Here is a 17,658-nt window from a genome sequence, read left to right as displayed (position 1 = left end):
ACAAGTCGGATCATTTACACGTCAGGTTAAAAGAAGGTCAGGTTCATCACAGGTAAGGTTGAAAACAAGTCGGATAATACCAGTTATTTACCAGTCCAATCTCGGGTTCATGTTTATATCAGCCAGATGCAGTTCGGGTTTGAGTATCATATTTTCGATTCAATTCGGATTCAGGTCATTCTCAGGTCGGATGCAGGTCAGGTTTAGATCCACAATTTCCAGGTCCAACTCGGGTTCAGGTCAACACCAATTCTGACTCGAATCGGTTTCGGATCACCATAGCGCATGTCAAAAATAGTTTTAACTCGAGTCGGTTTCAGTCAGTTTTACAGGTCGGGTCGACTTTTTACACCCCTAGGTTTAGTAAAGATTAGAGTCGGCCCAAGTGAAGTCACCGGCCCATGTTAAAAGAATTCGGTAGAAAAAAAATCTGACTTTTTATTTAATAAATAAAGAATGTAAAATATTTCCTTTCCATATATAGGGTATCATTTTCTATTAAAACGGTAAAAGAAAAAAAAGAATTCCAGGAATATATGCATTACATAGAAAAACCTCAGAGCCCTCGATAGAGTTGATACGATGGCGAGACGATTCGACGATGAAGAAGGCGATGACGTTGAAGAGGAAGAATATGAAGACGAGGAAGAACAGTTATTGGAAGACGAGGATTACGACGTCGACGAAGATGTAGGGAGAGGCCGTGGAGGTTCGAGTAAGAAGCGCGGTAGATCTGATTTCATCGATGACTTGGCCGACGATGACGATGAAGACGATGACGATGAGGTTTATGGCGGTGGTGGTGGCCGCGGGAAACGACACAAGGCTCCTCGTGATGGGTCTCAGTTTTTTGACCTCGAAGCACAGGTTGATAGCGACGAAGAAGAGGAAGAGGATGAAGGGGAAGATGGTAATTTCCTCTGCCTTACTTCTGTTTTAGTTATGGTTGGGTAATTCTAATAGTAGGGAGTGGAATTGGTAATGGCATGGAATAGGGAAAAAACTGATAATTAATTTTCTTTAATAGATGATATGTTGGGATAAATCAAAATCGATTTCTACTTGGAAATTAGTTTTGTTTCAAAGCTGACGCAGGTTCAATATAGTATTTTTTTGGAGGTTGCAATTATATACCGTTTAATGAAAATCTCTTTTAACTTGATCCTGATGCTAGCATCGCGTAAGCTTTTGAAAATGAAGATTGAGGTAGCTTTTTTCCGTTCCTTCCCCTCAAACATGTCATAGTTTGCATTCCAGTTATGTAATTGACATTTATGCAGTAACTGCTCGCAAATTTGGGATCGTTTTTTGGAAAATGTTGATTGAATGTTGCTAAGTATTAAATCTATCAAAGTGAAAATTGTTATTGATGACATATAATGATGTAGCATTAGTTTCTGATATTGTAATGGTTTTGAATGTCAATAAACGTTTGCATTTTCGTTTGATGTGTTTGATTTTCTTTCTCTGAGTTTTTTTATCAGAAAGGAATTTTGTCTCACTTTTGAAATTTCTTGAAATGTTTATGTACCTGCAAATTTTGTTTAAATAAAGGGATTCCTTTTAGTTGGAGCCATTGCATTTTCAAACAACAGGAGTAACATTATTTTCTACCGTTACAATTATTTGATTCTTAACTAGTTCCAATCTTGAACTTTATTTAAATTTTCCCACTAGAAACTCCCCTCCATTACATTGAACTACAGTTATTTGTATGACTAATGCAAATTTTCTATCTAAATTTATTAAAATCTCAACTAGCTTCTAGTTTTCCTACTATTTTCCATTCCAAAATTCTGTGCAAAATTCCTCCTCCATGACATTGAACTAACAATTACTTGTATGCTAGACATGTCAGAAAAAGTTCATTCTGCATAGTTCTTGATTCACTTTTGTGTTACAGTTCTTTAGCATACTAGCATTTATACCTGCTTTGGTATACTTTGCATCTGACCTCTAAACAACTAAGAATTTCTCGTTAAATTAATTTACTTGATCTGAAATTTTAGGTGAACCCCTCTGTTTCAAAGTTCATCTTAGTCCTTTTAAGCTCCATAGTTTTTTGTGCATCTTTGGTTTCCATATTTATCAAATTTGCCTAAATCTATAGTTTTGTAGTTCATGCTGTAGCGATAGTTGAATAAAAATGATATGTTGAAACTGTGTGTGAATCTCATGGCTGGTATCTCAAAAGACTAAGGATATCCAAATATGATGATCTCTTTTCAATCTTTTAGCAAGCTTCATAGTTGCTAACCTTTATGGTATTTTCCCTAGCAAGCTATTTCACTTATAACTAGTGTGGAATGTTTTGATGGATATATGAGTATAGTGATCTTTGTTCAATCTTCTATTCATGCAGGCTTCATAGTTGAAAGTGGAGCTGATATACCTGATGAAGACATTGGTAGAAGGATGCATCGTCGCCCATTACCTCTTCGGGAGGATGAACAAGAAGACGTTGAAGCTCTTGAGAGAAGCATTCAAGCTAGGTATGCAAGATCAAGTCATGCAGAATATGATGAGGAGACCACTGATGTGGAACAGCAAGCACTTTTGCCATCAGTAAGAGATCCAAAGTTATGGATGGTGAAATGTGCAGTATGTATCGATTTCTTCATCACCTTTTTTGGAATATCATTTTTGGGTAGAAATGGTTTATGATTATTTGGACATTTTGCATGCAAGTTAACTAAGGTCGTGTTTATTAATGATAGATTGGTCGTGAACGAGAGACAGCAGTTTGCCTCATGCAGAAATACATTGATAGAGGATCTGATTTGCAAATCAGGTCTGTTATTGCCCTTGATCACCTGAAAAATTATATTTATATCGAAGCGGACAAGGAAGCTCATGTGAGGGAGGTATGTGATAATTACTGCTTTTGTCTTATTTTTATGAGTGGCTTAGCTTTAGATATCCGTTGATCAATTCTGAACTGCCTCAGGCTATCAAGGTCAACGCAATATTTTCGGTGCAAAGATTATGCTTGTTCCAATAAGGGAAATGACTGATGTTTTATCAGTTGAAAGCAAAGGAGTAGATCTTTCAAGAGATACCTGGGTTAGAATGAAGATTGGGACATATAAGGGTGATCTTGCTCAAGTACGTTTTTTTTTTCTTGCTATTTCAAGGAATTATTCTCTTACAGAATTTATCTCTGATCTTCTCATTTCCACTTTGCAGGTTGTTGACGTGGATGACATACGACAAAGAGTCACTGTGAAACTGATCCCTAGGATTGACTTACAAGCCCTTGCAAATAAATTGGTATGAAATGTATTTCATTTATGTAAAAACTGATTTATTACTAACTGTTTATCTCTATTTTCTGGTTCTGTTGTGCTTGGTTTACCCTTCTATTTTATACAGGAAGGAAGAGAAGTTCCAAAGAAGAAGGCTTTTGTCCCTCCTCCTCGTTTAATGAATGTTGATGAAGCTAGGTAGTCTCAAATGATTTCAATCTCTGGTGGGAAATCTACCAGCTTTTTATTGCTTCATAATAATTTAATTCATGATCCTCAATATTCTTTTTTCTTTGTTCCTTTTTCCCCTAGGGAACTTCATATTCGTGTAGAGCACAGGCGAGATCCGCTGACTGGTGATTACTTTGACTATATTGGTGCCATGATGTTCAAACATGGGTTCTTGTACAAAACAGTGTCAATGAAGTCAATTAGTGCTCAGAACATAAAACCAACTTTTGATGAACTTGAAAAATTTCGGACACCTAGTGTGAAAGGAGAAGCTGAAATGGCTGGTTTGTCAACTTTGTTTGCCAATAGGAAGAAAGGCCATTTCATGAAGGGTGATGCTGTTATTGTTGTCAAGGGAGATCTGAAAAGTTTAAAAGGATGGGTTGAAAAGGTTGAGGAAGAGAATGTCCACATCAGACCAGAAATGAAAGGTCTTCCTGTAAGAATTCTGTTGATATTGGTGTTCTCTGAATCAAGTCTTTGATCACTGGTTTACATGTAAGTTCCCTTGTCCCCAGGACATAATTAGGCTTTGGTGATGTTTGCAGAAAACTCTCGCTGTTAATGAAAAAGAGCTTTGTAAGTACTTTGAGCCTGGGAATCATGTGAAGGTTGTGGCTGGGACAAAGGAAGGTGCAACTGGTATGGTTGTCAAGGTTGAGCAGCATGTGCTCATCATTTTATCTGATACAACCAAAGAACATGTGAGTCATGCAACTTTGAGTCTGGTTCTGGTCCTAATCTGAGGGTTATCTTAGTGGAAAACAAAATGACATTTGTTTTATCAGATTCGTGTTTTTGCTGATGACGTTGTTGAGAGCTCTGAAGTAACTACTGGTGTTACACAAATTGGGGAGTATGAGCTTCGTGATCTTGTGCTACTAGAGTAAGTAGTTTCTTGCTGAAGAATTTGATTTACCATCTTCGTAGTTTCTTGCTGAAGAATTTGATTTACCATCTTCTGTTAACATGGGTGCCTGACATATGTGTTCCTGTGGTGCAGTAACAATAGCTTTGGTGTAATTATACGTGTAGAAAGGGAAGCATTTCAGGTTAACTGATCTCCTACCAAATGGGATTATTTTGGCGCATATCGTTTGATTATAATCTTAGTCTTTTATTTTCCTTCAGGTTCTTAAGGGGGTTCCAGAGAGACCAGAGGTATCTCTGGTCAAATTAAGGGAAATCAAATGCAAGCTTGAGAAGAAATTTGATGTACAAGACAAATATAGGAACACAGTTTCTGTGAAAGATGTGGTTAGGGTCCTTGAGGGTTCTTGTAAAGTAAGATTCTCATTCCAATTTGGATTGTCCCATAAATTACTCTGTGGGTTTATAGTTTACAAACTGTCCTATCCCATCCCATCATATTAGGGGAAACAAGGTCCTGTAGAGCATATATACAAAGGAATCTTGTTTGTGTATGACCGTCACCACCTCGAGCATGCTGGCTTTATATGTGCTAAAGCTGGTTCTTGCTGTGTAGTGGGAGGATCACGTTCCAATGGGGACAGAAATGTAAGTATTTTTTCCCTTTTGTTTTTGTGGATAATTAATGTATGATTTACATCATCCTCACGCATGCTTGATTCAATCCCTTAGGGTGATTCTTTCTCAAGATTTGGCAGCTTCAAGACTCCACCCCGCGTACCACCTTCACCAAGGAGATTTTCTCGGGGAGGTCCTCCATTTGATTGTATGTTGCTGATGGTCTTTAGTATCCTTGGTTGTACAAATTTAGTGGTTATCGAGTTTCATTGAGTTATATTTTGTCAAGGTTAAGTTGTAAAATTTCATTAGAAGGCTGATGTTATTGACATCTGCCTCTTTTTTTGAAACAGCTGGAGGAAGGCACAGGGGTGGAAGAGGAGGGCATGATGCTTTGGTTGGTACTACTGTGAAGATTCGACAGGGCCCTTACAAGGGTTACCGTGGACGTGTTGTAGATATTAAAGGTCCATCAGTTCGAGTTGAGTTGGAGTCTCAAATGAAGGTTGTTACAGGCAAGTTCAGGTTTTATTTTTAAATGTTTTCTACTTCATTTTAGTATCTTTCTGGCTTATACAACCTCTTCCTTTCTGCAGTTGATCGCAATTTTGTATCTGATAATGTTGTTGTTTCAACACCCCCCCACCGGTAAGTATGATTTTCTTTGAAATTCCTCCTATTGTTTTTTACCATGAAAATCCTCTTTCTATATTTCTCTGGTGTTGTGTTAATTTTTGTTTCATTAGTGATACATCCCGATATGGTATGGGAAGTGAAACACCTATGCGTTCTTCACGAACTCCATTGCATCCATACATGACTCCTATGAGAGATCCTGGAGGTACTTTTTTTGCGTGTCATGCGCTTTAGATGTGGAGACTTCCTTTATGGCTGATAACTTTATTTACTATAATAATTATTTAGATAGTTTTATGTTCTCTGCAGCAACGCCTATCCATGATGGCATGAGAACACCCATGCGTGACAGGGCCTGGAATCCTTATGCACCAATGAGCCCACCCAGGTTAATAGTAGATTCCATTAATCTGGTGTATCCCACATCAATTGTTATTTCATATCTTGATTTGACTGATTGTTTTGTTATCTTGACTGCAAAATAGGGATAATTGGGAAGAAGGAAACCCTGCCTCTTGGGGAACTAGTCCACAGTATCAGGTCAGGATTCTTGCACAATTGGGTGCTATTACAAATGTAGCTATTTTTTCATACTGTATTTATTCTGTTTTTTCATAAAATAACTGTAAATGCTGTTCTTTTCAGCCAGGAAGTCCTTCAAGGGCATATGAAGCACCTACTCCCGGTTCAGGTTGGGCTAGCACTCCTGGCGGTAGTTACAGTGAGGCTGGAACACCAAGAGATAGTGGTTCAGCTTATGGTTGTTTTTTATCCTACTTTTGCTATTTTAATATTTGCATTTTGTGTTGCTCATTATATGTTTGTTGCAGCCAATGCTCCAAGTCCTTATATGCCGTCAACTCCAAGCGGTCAGCCTATGACACCAAGCTCAGGACCCTATATTCCGGGTACACCTGGAGGGCAGCCAATGACACCAGGAACTGGCCTTGATGCTATGTCTCCCGTAATAGGTGCTATTTCTGTCCCTTCACCATGTTTTAAGAAAACAATACAATCTTTAATTGCCTCATTGGCTTGTGGATATTTTATGGGATTCAAGTTCCTCATATTATTAACATTAATTCTATAGAAAAATTGTGAGCTGGCCAAGTCTGAAGTTTATCTGAATTTATTTCCTCCATCACAGTTTTAAATGTTTTAGAAAATAAAAGCAAAGCAAACCTTAATTATGATTTCAAAATAACATGCGTACTTTTGCAGGTCCTGAGAGTGAAGGACCATGGTTCATGCCAGATATTTTGGTCAATGTGCACAAATCTGGAGATGAGACTCATGGAGTTATCCAGGAGGTTCTTCCGGTATGTCTTCCATCAATATTTTGTTGCTATTTTCTCTTTTTTCTTCTTTTAAGCATTCATGTCTGATGTAGGGGTGCTTATCGAGCAAGTCGAACACGAGTTGGGCAGTGCTAGACTCATGCTCGTTAAAAAAAATTTGTTGCTCAACTCGACTTGTTCATTAGGCTAGTTAAAATTTTGGTCGACTCGTGCTTGTTAAAAGAAATTGTTGCTCAACTCGTGCTCGTTAAGCTCGTTGCTCGTCTCGTTGCTTCTAACCAAAATTTTTGTCTTATTTTTTATCTATAGGTAAAATCTACTAATATTATATAAAGCTTAATATAAACATAAATTAATAATTTAACCAAAAAAATTATCAAAAGAGTATGGAACAAATTGAAAGCCTAAACTCCAAAATAACAATATACAAATACATTAAAATAATAGTTAGGGTTTATTTTTTGTAGTAGTAAACTAATAATTTAGTATTTTTATTATTTATTAGAAAAATAATAGATTAATCATTTATCATTTTGAATAAAATAATTTTTTAAGATAACTACTTAAAAATTATAAAAAAAATTAACGAGTTGCTCACGAACTTATCGAGTCGAGTTGGAGTTTGTTTGACTCAGCTCGTTAATTTCTCGAGTCGAGTTCGAGTTGAGTCAATTCAAGTCGAGCTTTTATCGAGTTTTGACCTACTCAAGTTTAAGCTGCTCAACTCATTAAGCACCCCTAGTTTGATGCATATCCAAACATGGGTATTTGGATATGACACTTCAAAGATTCTCCAAGTACATGGAAAACTTAGGAAGAAAAAATCGAATATGCTTGTGGGTGAACACATATCCATGTTGATATACTATAGTCAAACGTCACATTGTTACTGAGAATTGAAATAGTCTTAATCGATAATCGTCTTAATGATTATTGTGTCAAGTTGATATATGGTGCAAAGGTGCACACTTATCCATAGGTTTCATGAAATATTTGCATTTCAGACCACTCCCCGGTGTTCTAAACATTTTATATTGGTATGGCCTGAAAATATTAGCTATCATATTTAGGTCGAACTATTGGAAGGAATTTACTTTTGGTGAAGCATTTTTAGCAGTAAAATGATCAGTTTGTATGACACTTGATGATCCATGATGCAGGATGGTTCTTGTAAGGTGGCTCTCGGGTCAAGTGGCAGCAGTGATGCAATAATTGCCTTGCCAAGTGAGATGGAAATTGTACCACCAAAGAAATCGGACAAGATCAAAATCATGGGTGGGTCACTACGCGGTCTTACTGGCAAGTTAATCGGTGTAGATGGCACGGATGGCATCGTAAGGATAGATGACAGTCTTGATGTCAAGATATTGGACTTAGTTATACTAGCTAAATTACTTTGATTAAGAAATAAAGTGTTGAGTGGGTTTTGAGTAAATTTTGTTTGGAATTCATGCTGTCGTAGCTTTTCTCCATCTTTGTACGTGCATATAGAAAAGCTTTCATGTCTGATGTTCCTCTGGTCCCAAACAAAGATGGTGAACATTGACTCTACTGAATACATCATGCATCACTCGGAAATGGAGTTGCGTCACCTGCAGTCTGGTCTCCTTTTCCTTTTTTTTTTTTTTTTGGCTCGATTGACCCAAAATCAATATGCACAAAATTGCTACAAAGTCGGTGTAAACTAGTAAGTGTTCTAAGTCGTCATCAACCTTAGGTTTTTTACCAGGGAGGCCATACTGTAGCAAAATTCCCCAAGGAATGCACCATGAAACCTGCTTGTGGAACGACGGAAAGATCATTGAATGTAAGGTGGCTTTGAATCTCGCAAACCTTAAGGGGTGGGTTATCATGTCTCGTCCAGCTGTTCAGAGGGTGGTAAAATAGAAGGTGCTTGGAGAAAGCAAACCCACCAGAGGTTGAAGCTAGTAAAAAATTGAAACGAGCAGCAAAACAACGGGGAAGAGAGTTTGTGAGAACTGTATGGCTTTGAATCTCAAGTTTTTAAATAGGACGGTTGTCTAATAGCAGCAAAACCGTTCTTTGATTTTTGTTCAATCTGAAAGATCGCCCGGGAAATTCATAATAAAAATATGTTAATCGTGAAGTGCAAAACGAACAATGCAGTAAAACCAGATTTTTTTTCTCCAATTAAATGATAAATAACAATGAAAGCTTGAAGAGTTAGATGACTAAACCAGATTTTCCATTTATATTACCATTATATATAGTCATTAAATTTAATTAAATAAATAAATGGTTTAGATTTAATTAAAATTTATAACTCATAAATAAATATCTTTTAAGTCACAATAAAACAATATCTCCTTTTACCTCAATCTCAAATCCTAAATCTTAAATCCTAAACCTTAAGCCATAAAATATTAAGCCCTAAAACTCCTACTCTAAACTCCAAATCACAAATCTCAAACCCTAAAGCTTATTTTATAAACTTTAAACCCTAAACCGTAATCCTAAAATATATTGTTTTAACATGTGTTAAAATATTTATTTATGGGTCATAAATTTTAATTAAATCTAAGCCGTTTATTTATTTAAATCTAATGGTTATGAATTAGTGTAAAATTTATTAGTTTACGTAGTATGAACCGATCCTAACACAAATATGGTGTTGTAAGAGAGCTGGAGGTGAGACATGATAGACATGATGCTGCATTACAAAGTGGGCGTGAGGAACTTGTTTAGCCAATCTATCCGCAGGATGGTTTGCTTCCGGGAATCCAGATGAAATCAATTATCCATGCTTGTTGCTAGAGTCTTGAGATAGCACGAACTAGTGGCAAGTGGCTATCGAGGCTTTGGGAGATATTGATGATCGAGATGGCTTTGGAGCTATTTGATTGAACCTATAGATATTCAAATCCGAGTCGCCAAGCAATACACAATCCTTCATAGATGGCCAGAGTTCGGCTTGGTGAACATCATCATAACCAATAGCACGACCAAAGCCATATGAATCCATTAAACCGAGCTGTCTCTATAAAGGCCACCAATTGTAGCTTTACCTGAAGAACGACAGACAGCCCCATCTGTATTAAGGGCGATCTACTGGAAAGGAGGAGGATTCCATTGAACGAGAGAGTTCTTGTTAGCCACAGAGGTCTGCTGAGTGGGATGACATTGATACGTCATCTAGTGCTTCGACCAAGTAATGCTTTGGCTGATCATGAATTGGGGCGAATTGTTGCTGCCATGAAAAACAAGTTGGTTGCGTGATTTCAAAATATTCTAGACAATAGATGAAAAGAATATATTCCAAGAAGCATGAGCTTGTTGAGAGTTAGCCATAGATTTTATGTTCCTCCAAAGCCAATCCTTGAGATCCAATCTGAAGAATTCTGAATGAAGAGAGCTAAGCAAGAGAGAATTCCAAATATTTCGTGGCAAGCAGCAGTCTCGAAGAACATGAAGCACCGACTCACTCACATTATTGCAAAGCGGGCAAGTAGGTGAGGTAGATAATGATCTTCGTTATCGCTCAAGGTTGTTCATCGATTTTTCCAAGATAGCAAGCCAAATGAAGAGGTGGATTCGCTGCGGAACATGAAAATTTCAAATCAGAGTTCAATCCGAACAACTTTGATCCTGGTGCGAAATCATAAGAGATCGATAGCCCTCGTTAATAGTGAAATGATCGCTCCATCTCCAACAACAAGAATCATCAGTGTCATTGTTCCTTGGGCAATCAATGCTAGCAATGTGATTGACAATATCCGGCCGAAATAAGGTGGTAATCCCATGCACGTACCAGTAACTGTCATAAGGTCTTCAAAATTTGAGTGATGAGTCATTTGAGACAGATCAAGAATATGATCTCTTAATGGTCCAACACGAGGGACCCAGACATCGTCCCAAATATTAATTAGTGTTCCGTTTCCAATAGACCATGTCATATTAGGCTTAAATTCCTCCCAAAAATTAGTCAGGGATCGCCAAAGAGATGAACAAGAGGCCCGCCGAATTGAAGTTGGGAGATGGTCGAAAATGTAATATTTCTCTCTAAGGAGTTTGATCCAAAGAGTGTTGCTTGGTAACCAAAGCGATCCCAATTTTCATAAGGAAAGCTTTGTTATAATCATAAGTTTGAAGGGTACCCAATCCTCCTCAGTCGATGGGTTGACAAACCTTGTTCCTGTTAACAACAAGGGATATTTTGGGGGAAGATGGGGAAGAGCCCCAAATGAAATTCCTGATAATCTTCTCAATGTCGTTACAAACCTTTTTCGGAAGGAGATTGGTTTGCATAAAATACGTGAGAATAGCTTCCAAAATTGATTTTGCGAGAGACAAAGTTTGGGCGGCCCAGCCCGAAAGGCGAGCACGCATCTTATCAAGAATGAAGTCAAAATCAGAGCACCAAACCCGTTGGTGAATAACCGGGACCCCGAGGTACTTACCAATATAGTCAACAACTTTGAATCCCAAGGAGGAGCTGTTTTGGTCGCTCTCTTCTATGGGAATATTTAGTGAAAAATATAGTTGGGTTTTTGTTTACTAACCCGATGACTCGAGTATCTGTCTAATCCCGTCAAAACAAAGTTGATGGAAGCTGCATTATGCATGTCTGCTGGAGCATAAAGGATGAGGTCATTCGCGAAGAATAAGTGAGAGAGCGGAATACCTTGTCTTGAGAAGCGAAAAGGCGACCAAGTTTCAGAATTAACCGATTTCATGATGTGGCTTAGTCTTTCCATGGAAAGCACAAAGAGATAAGGGGAGAGAGGATCCCCTTGACGGATACCTCTTTCCGGGTTAAAAGACTCCGAATTACTCTCATTCCATTGGACTTGAAAAGAGGAGGAAGTAATGCAAGTCATGATAATATGAATAAGACCTCTCGAAAGATTAGTTGAGACTAGAGTATCATAGATAAAGTCCAATTAGATGCGGTCAAAAGTTTTTTCCAAATCGACTTTAATAGCCGTCCACCTAAGTTTAGAATTAGTCGTCCGCATCGAATATATGACCTCCTGGTTAATGAAAATGTTATATGTGATATTTTACCTCAATATAAAGTTGGTTTGATTAGGTGCGACAAGAAGGGGCATTAACGGTTAGAGTCTTCTGACTATAGTCTTTGTGAGCAATTTATAGATGACGGAACAGAGGCTGATAGGACGAAATTCGGAGAATTGTTTCGGATTTTTTACTTTTGGAATGAGGACAATAATCGTCCTATTGAGATCAGCTTCGAGAGCATTTCCGGAGAAGATCCCACGAATTGTATTGCAAATAGATAGACCAACAATGTTCCAATATTTTTGGTAAAACTCAACATGAATACCATCAATCCCCGAGGCCTTTAAAGGGGCCATGTCCATCAAAGCATCGTGAATTTCCTCATTTGAAGGGGGAGTCAAAACCATTAAGAGGAATAGAAGATGTGCAGAAAAGCACCCGCAATTTCGGACAATGATCATTCGAAAAGAGCTTTTTAAAATACTGGTAGCTTTCTCTTTGAGCATAGTATCATCATGTGGAAATCTCACGTGCGGCAGCCTAATATACGGTTAAAGAAAGATATTATCGGGTTTGTTATTATTTTTTTAATAAAATTGATAAAAAATTACCGGAAATATTATTATTTCTACCGGAAATGTTATTATTGGGTGCTTTAACATATTTTGTAATATATTTGGTAGAAAAAAAATAATGTTTTAGATAGCGCTTTATCTGATATATTACTAAACTCGATAAAGCACCTAATAACATTTCCAGTAGAAATAATAATATTTTAGGTAATTTTTTTTATCGAAAATGTTAAAAAAAATAACAAAATTGATATCGCATTTCCTTAACCGTATATTAAGGTTGTCGTACGTTAGAACTTCCAATCATCATGACACCATTCTCTATCATGAATTTTTTGAGCATGAATACAATTTTTCTGCTTGCGGAGAGTAGGGTTGTATTCAATTCGGATCAGTTTCGTTTTCATTAAAATGTTAATCGAACCGCATTTTACGGATTTTTAAAAATAGGAACTGAAATTGAAAGACATAAAAATCACGGTTTTCGAGTCCGTTTGATTTGACATTTTTTACTATTTATTATTTTTTAAACTCAACCTAAGAAAACAAAATTTAAAACTTAAATCGAGGGCAAATATATGAATTGAATTGCACATTTATGTTTTTAAACCGAAGCTGAATCACAAATTAAAAAAAATAAATTGAACTGAACCAAATAATTTAGTTTGGATTGATTTTTTGATTTTCTAGGTTTCATTACTCAGCCCTAGCGGAGAGTAGCTTTGCTTTGAAAATAAGAAGTATTTTGGTCTCCTAAATTAATCCAATCTGAGCATGATTTCTAGCGCCAAAACAATTCCTCTTGGTCAAGGAGAGATTCAAGTTCTAGGAGCAGATTTAATTCAAGTTGAACAAGGAAGTTAGATGGTCGGATGCCCAAAGCTTTTTGGACACCCATTAAGCGTGCCATAGTGTGGCGTTTTTTTTTTTGGAGCCTATGGAGCCAAAAACAGTTTAATTCCAATCCTCCGCTATCGATGAGAAAGAAGCTATAGTTATAGAAAGGCTTTTAGAAGGAACCCAATTCTCAATGATCAAGCGCCGAAAGTCATCATGCAACCGCCATCCCAAGAAATATTTGGAAGGCGGGTAGAAAGCACCGGAAGGGTTATCACCAACACGAAGAAGAAGAGGTCGATGATCTGACCTCATTCTTAATAAGTGTTGGACGCTAGAAATCAGGAAAGCCTCATCCCAATAAGAGTTACAAAAGAAACGATCAAGGCGAGCTTGTGCCGAACCTCTAGACCAAGTGGAATTTGGTCCATAAATACCCCATATCCCAAAGGCCGAAATCGAACAGGAGGTCCCGAAAAGCAGTGTTGGGTTTGAAAGAAACTGCACAACCCATTCGGTCATAGACAACGTAGCATTGAAATCTCCAAAAAATACCCATTGAGTGAAAATATTCGCAGTAAGATTGCAAATGTTGGACCAAAAGCTTTTCCTTTTTGTAGCGTTTGGACTTGCGTAAACGAGAGTACCCATGGAGGAGCTGTTGTCAGCAGTGCATCGAATCCGAAAATGAAGGAACTGAAAGTGTTTACACAAGATTTTGCACAGTGACAATCAAACCAGCAAATCTATAAACCACCAGAGAAACATGCAGCTTCAATACGGTGGGAATGGGGGAAACCCAAAGCAGCTATGAAGGAATAAACTTTAAAGCCACTTATGCGAGGCTCAACAAAACCAACCACATCAAACAAACTTAAGCATTGATGGGCGAGGTCAATTCAACAACCTGATTAATGTTCATCTCAGTGATGGTGTCATTCGTTGGATTTTCACTAAGAGTGCCAGAATGTGGAAAACCCTGGGCAGTGTTATCGGAAGGGTCATTCAAATGGGGGTTGTGATCATTCACTTGGGGGCTATGAGCAGCCGTACTCGGGTGACAGCGGAGCATTGGGTCTTCGACCACATTAGGATCGTCATTTTCAGAAATAACAATGACCGAGTGCTAGGTTCTATCAAGCCTAGGCGTGGGTTGAGTGATACTAGATGTGGAATTGGAGCGAAGGTTTTGGTTATTGAAGACCACCGCTAAGGATTTGCGAACAGGGACGACCGACTTATTTTTTTTGAAGGCTTCACTACAACAAAACAGGTATATAGCGGCGTTTATAGCGACGTTTATAGCGGCGTTTGTCGCGACATTTCCAAAGCAAACGCCACTAAATTTATACATATCCCGGCGTTTAAATCCAAAACGCCATGAAATGATAACATTAACGGCATTTTTCCATAAACGCAGGTAAAACTCGTACTTTAGCGGCGTTTATTTCACAAACACCGCTATATATAAGTACTTTAGTGGTGTTTTTAAACAAACACCGTCACAGATTCCTACTTTAGTGGCATTTCTAAAGAAACGCCGCAAAGGAATCGTTCATTAGAGACATTTTTAAACAAATGCCGCAATAGGGTACATATTTTGTGGCGTTTTTAGACAAATACCGCTACAACCTAGTACTTTAGTGGCGTTTCTAGCAAAAGAATCGTTCTTTAGTGGCGTTTTTGAAACAAATGCCGCAATAGTTTAGAACGTTTGTGGCATTTTTTAAAAACGCCACAATATATTGAACTGTTAGTGGCGTTTATTAGAAAATGCCGTGATAGTTTGTTCTATAATGACGTTTGGTTTTAAAAACACCATAAAGTTTTATAAAAAAATCTTCCAATTTTTCTCCTGCTCGATCCTTAATTTATTTTTATCATATTCTTTAACCTAAGTTCTTGCTCTATCCTTAGCTTTGCATCTTCATCAAATCGGGGCAACGGTCGCCACCAGTCACGCCGTCGGTCACCACCGTCGCACCATCAGTTACTGTTGTTCTACCCTAAGAAGAAAAGCTTGAAAGAGTTTCTCATGTAATGTGGATAAATATAAACATTTGAGACATTTTTTCCCTTTTGTCTCGGTTTCCCTTGCTTATTTTTCCAATCTTGTTGTTTTGTGATAACCGTCATTTTGTTATCAAAATAATTTCGGCTTCTTAATTAAATAGAAAGGAAAATGTAGTATAGAGAAGCAATGTCGATCCACAGAGACTATGTTTTTGTGATTTAGTAAAACTGTTTCTTAATTTTAGGAAAATATAGAATTCCAGGTGAAGTTAAAAAGATATAATATAATAAAATAAAATAAATAATAATAAATAAAAGGGAAATAATAAAATAATAAATAGTAATAGTAATAAATATAAATATAAATATAAAAAGGGGTTTTAAATTATTTAAAGAAGTATAATGAGATAAAAATTAAATAAACAAATAAATAAAATAAATAAATTGGGATAAAGAAAACTTATAGTGAAAACAGCCTCAGACTTCAGCTTCGTCTCAAATTCCTCGGATCATCAAAACAGATTTTTACTTCAAGATTCTCGTCGGCTTACAAGTACAATTCTTCGTTGCCAACTCATATTGTGTCGTTTCAACAATAACTGATTCCGATCTCAGTTTCCTTTTAGCAAACAATTTTACTAAGTGTGTTCTCGGGAAGTTGAATATGCTTAAATAAGAAAATCCTTCTTCAAACGTTAACCATAACAATAACTGGACCAATGTCGAAATCGTTTTGATTTGAAAAGTAAGCTCAGAAAACAGAGAGAAAATTTGAAGCGATTTAAGTACCTTACAATTCTCACATTTGAAATTGAGCATTCGCTTCAGTTTTCGGCTTGAAAGAAAATTAGCTAAGCATGATCAATGTCATACTTAGCATAATTGAAAACAAAATTCTAAAAGAAAATAGGAGAAGTTGGCGCAAAATAGAGAGAAAGCCAGAGAGAAAAAGATGATTTAATTCTCAAAAGTGAGAGATATCTTTCTAGGCTCACCCTTTGAGGGTATTTATAGTCTTCAAATTCCTAAAAATAAGCTAAAAATAATTCCTAAAATAATAACATAAATCCAAATTAAAACTCTTAAAACTATTTAAACTAAAATACCTAAAACAAATATAAAATAAAATACTATTTAAAATAATATCCTAAAACCTAATTGAAATAAAAACTTATTTAAACTAAAATACAAAGATAAAATATAATGTTTAAAATATTATCCTAAACTTGAGTTTAATCCAAATCCGAATTCCAGAAACGTGCGGTTTAATCCATTCGTGCTTCTAGAAACACTGACTGGATCTTCTAGAAGGTGCCGACATCATTGCCTCATCGGATGTTTCATGTCCGAATTCATGCCCACTAGTCCAGCTTTGATTCCAAAAATAAAAAAAACTGCATAATTCTTTCCTTTTAGTGCAATTTCCAGAATCTGACGTTCTGCACAGAAAATGAATCAAAATGAACAAATAAGCCACAAAAACCAATGATTAATGAGTAATTAAAGAGCAAAATGTTAACTAAATTAATCACTTATCAAATTCCCCCTCACTTATTCAATGCTTATCGTCAAGCATTCATCAATTAACATATCAAAATCATAAGTTGTCATCTTCAATTTCAATTTATTCCTCAAACTTCCAATCGAACTAATTTCATGATATTTGTCGAATTCAAGTTACAATCAAGCAAATATACAACCAAGAAAATTTAAAGTAAGCAAGATGTCACAATTAATTGCCAACTTCAATGAAACATAACTCAATACTTCACAAAGATTCACACATATCCGCTCAAATTGTTTGAGGTAAATGAAACAGCTCAAACCGAAACTAACCAAAATATTACCATAGGCTTGGAATCCAATCAAGTCTCAACTACAAAAAATGAACATAATGCAAAAATCAAGGGGTCTTTAAACAAGGTGTAACGGGGCTTAGGTTAGGGTAGGGAAAAGGAAAAGAAATGTTTAAAATACCGAAACAAGAGATCAAAATAATTAAGAACAATCAACGAATTAACATGAAGCGCAATGAAGATCAAAACAAGGGGAAAAAATAGATGAAAGATAATTGAAACGATCGATTTTTCCTTCCTTTTTTTTCCGAACAAGGGTTTTTTTTTTCTGTTGTTCGAAACAGTGAACAACTTGCTATTTTTTTTTTGATTTTTTCGAAACAGTGATTTTTTTCTTTTTTTTCTTTATTCATGGAACTAGAGTGATACAAGATCTCAAGTCTCGGCAAGGGTGTGAAAAGAGAAGAAAAATAAAAAGAAAGGCTTCGGGTTTAATTATGAGGTGTAAAACAAAGAAAGAGAAATAGACTCAAATTTGGTTCACTAGTGGATATATAAACAT

The 17,658-nt window shown here is 36.6% G+C and overlaps 2 protein-coding genes across 2 annotated transcripts; one reads left to right on the top strand and one right to left on the bottom strand.

Moving 5' to 3' along the window:
* The first annotated feature begins 490 nt into the window (after positions 1-490).
* On the top strand, positions 491-8,404 carry LOC120154524 (putative transcription elongation factor SPT5 homolog 1). Its single transcript, XM_039166246.1, has 22 exons — positions 491-910; positions 2,363-2,601; positions 2,718-2,868; positions 2,948-3,105; positions 3,187-3,270; positions 3,373-3,443; positions 3,558-3,915; positions 4,025-4,180; positions 4,265-4,362; positions 4,480-4,528; positions 4,608-4,760; positions 4,851-4,994; positions 5,079-5,172; positions 5,318-5,479; positions 5,561-5,612; positions 5,711-5,805; positions 5,910-5,988; positions 6,086-6,140; positions 6,246-6,360; positions 6,431-6,571; positions 6,822-6,919; positions 8,059-8,404. Exons 1-22 carry the CDS (start codon positions 583-585, stop codon positions 8,296-8,298), a joined length of 3,120 nt encoding a protein of 1,039 aa, XP_039022177.1. The 5' UTR covers positions 491-582; the 3' UTR covers positions 8,299-8,404.
* Positions 8,405-13,404: 5,000 nt separating this feature from the next.
* LOC120154467 lies at positions 13,405-14,359 on the bottom strand. Its single transcript, XM_039166215.1, has 2 exons — positions 14,195-14,359; positions 13,405-13,983 (listed from the first exon to the last, which is right to left on the bottom strand). The coding sequence occupies exons 1-2, from the start codon at positions 14,357-14,359 to the stop codon at positions 13,405-13,407; spliced, it is 744 nt and encodes a 247-aa protein (XP_039022146.1).
* Between the last annotated feature and the right edge of the window lie 3,299 nt (positions 14,360-17,658).

The sequence above is a fragment of the Hibiscus syriacus genome, unplaced genomic scaffold (genome assembly GCF_006381635.1).
Source record: "Hibiscus syriacus cultivar Baekdansim isolate YM2019G1 unplaced genomic scaffold, ASM638163v2 tig00111131_pilon, whole genome shotgun sequence".
NCBI lineage: Eukaryota > Viridiplantae > Streptophyta > Magnoliopsida > Malvales > Malvaceae > Hibiscus > Hibiscus syriacus.
The sequence above is the reverse complement of the archived record's forward strand: the minus strand, read 5'-3'. Positions and strand labels throughout refer to the sequence as shown.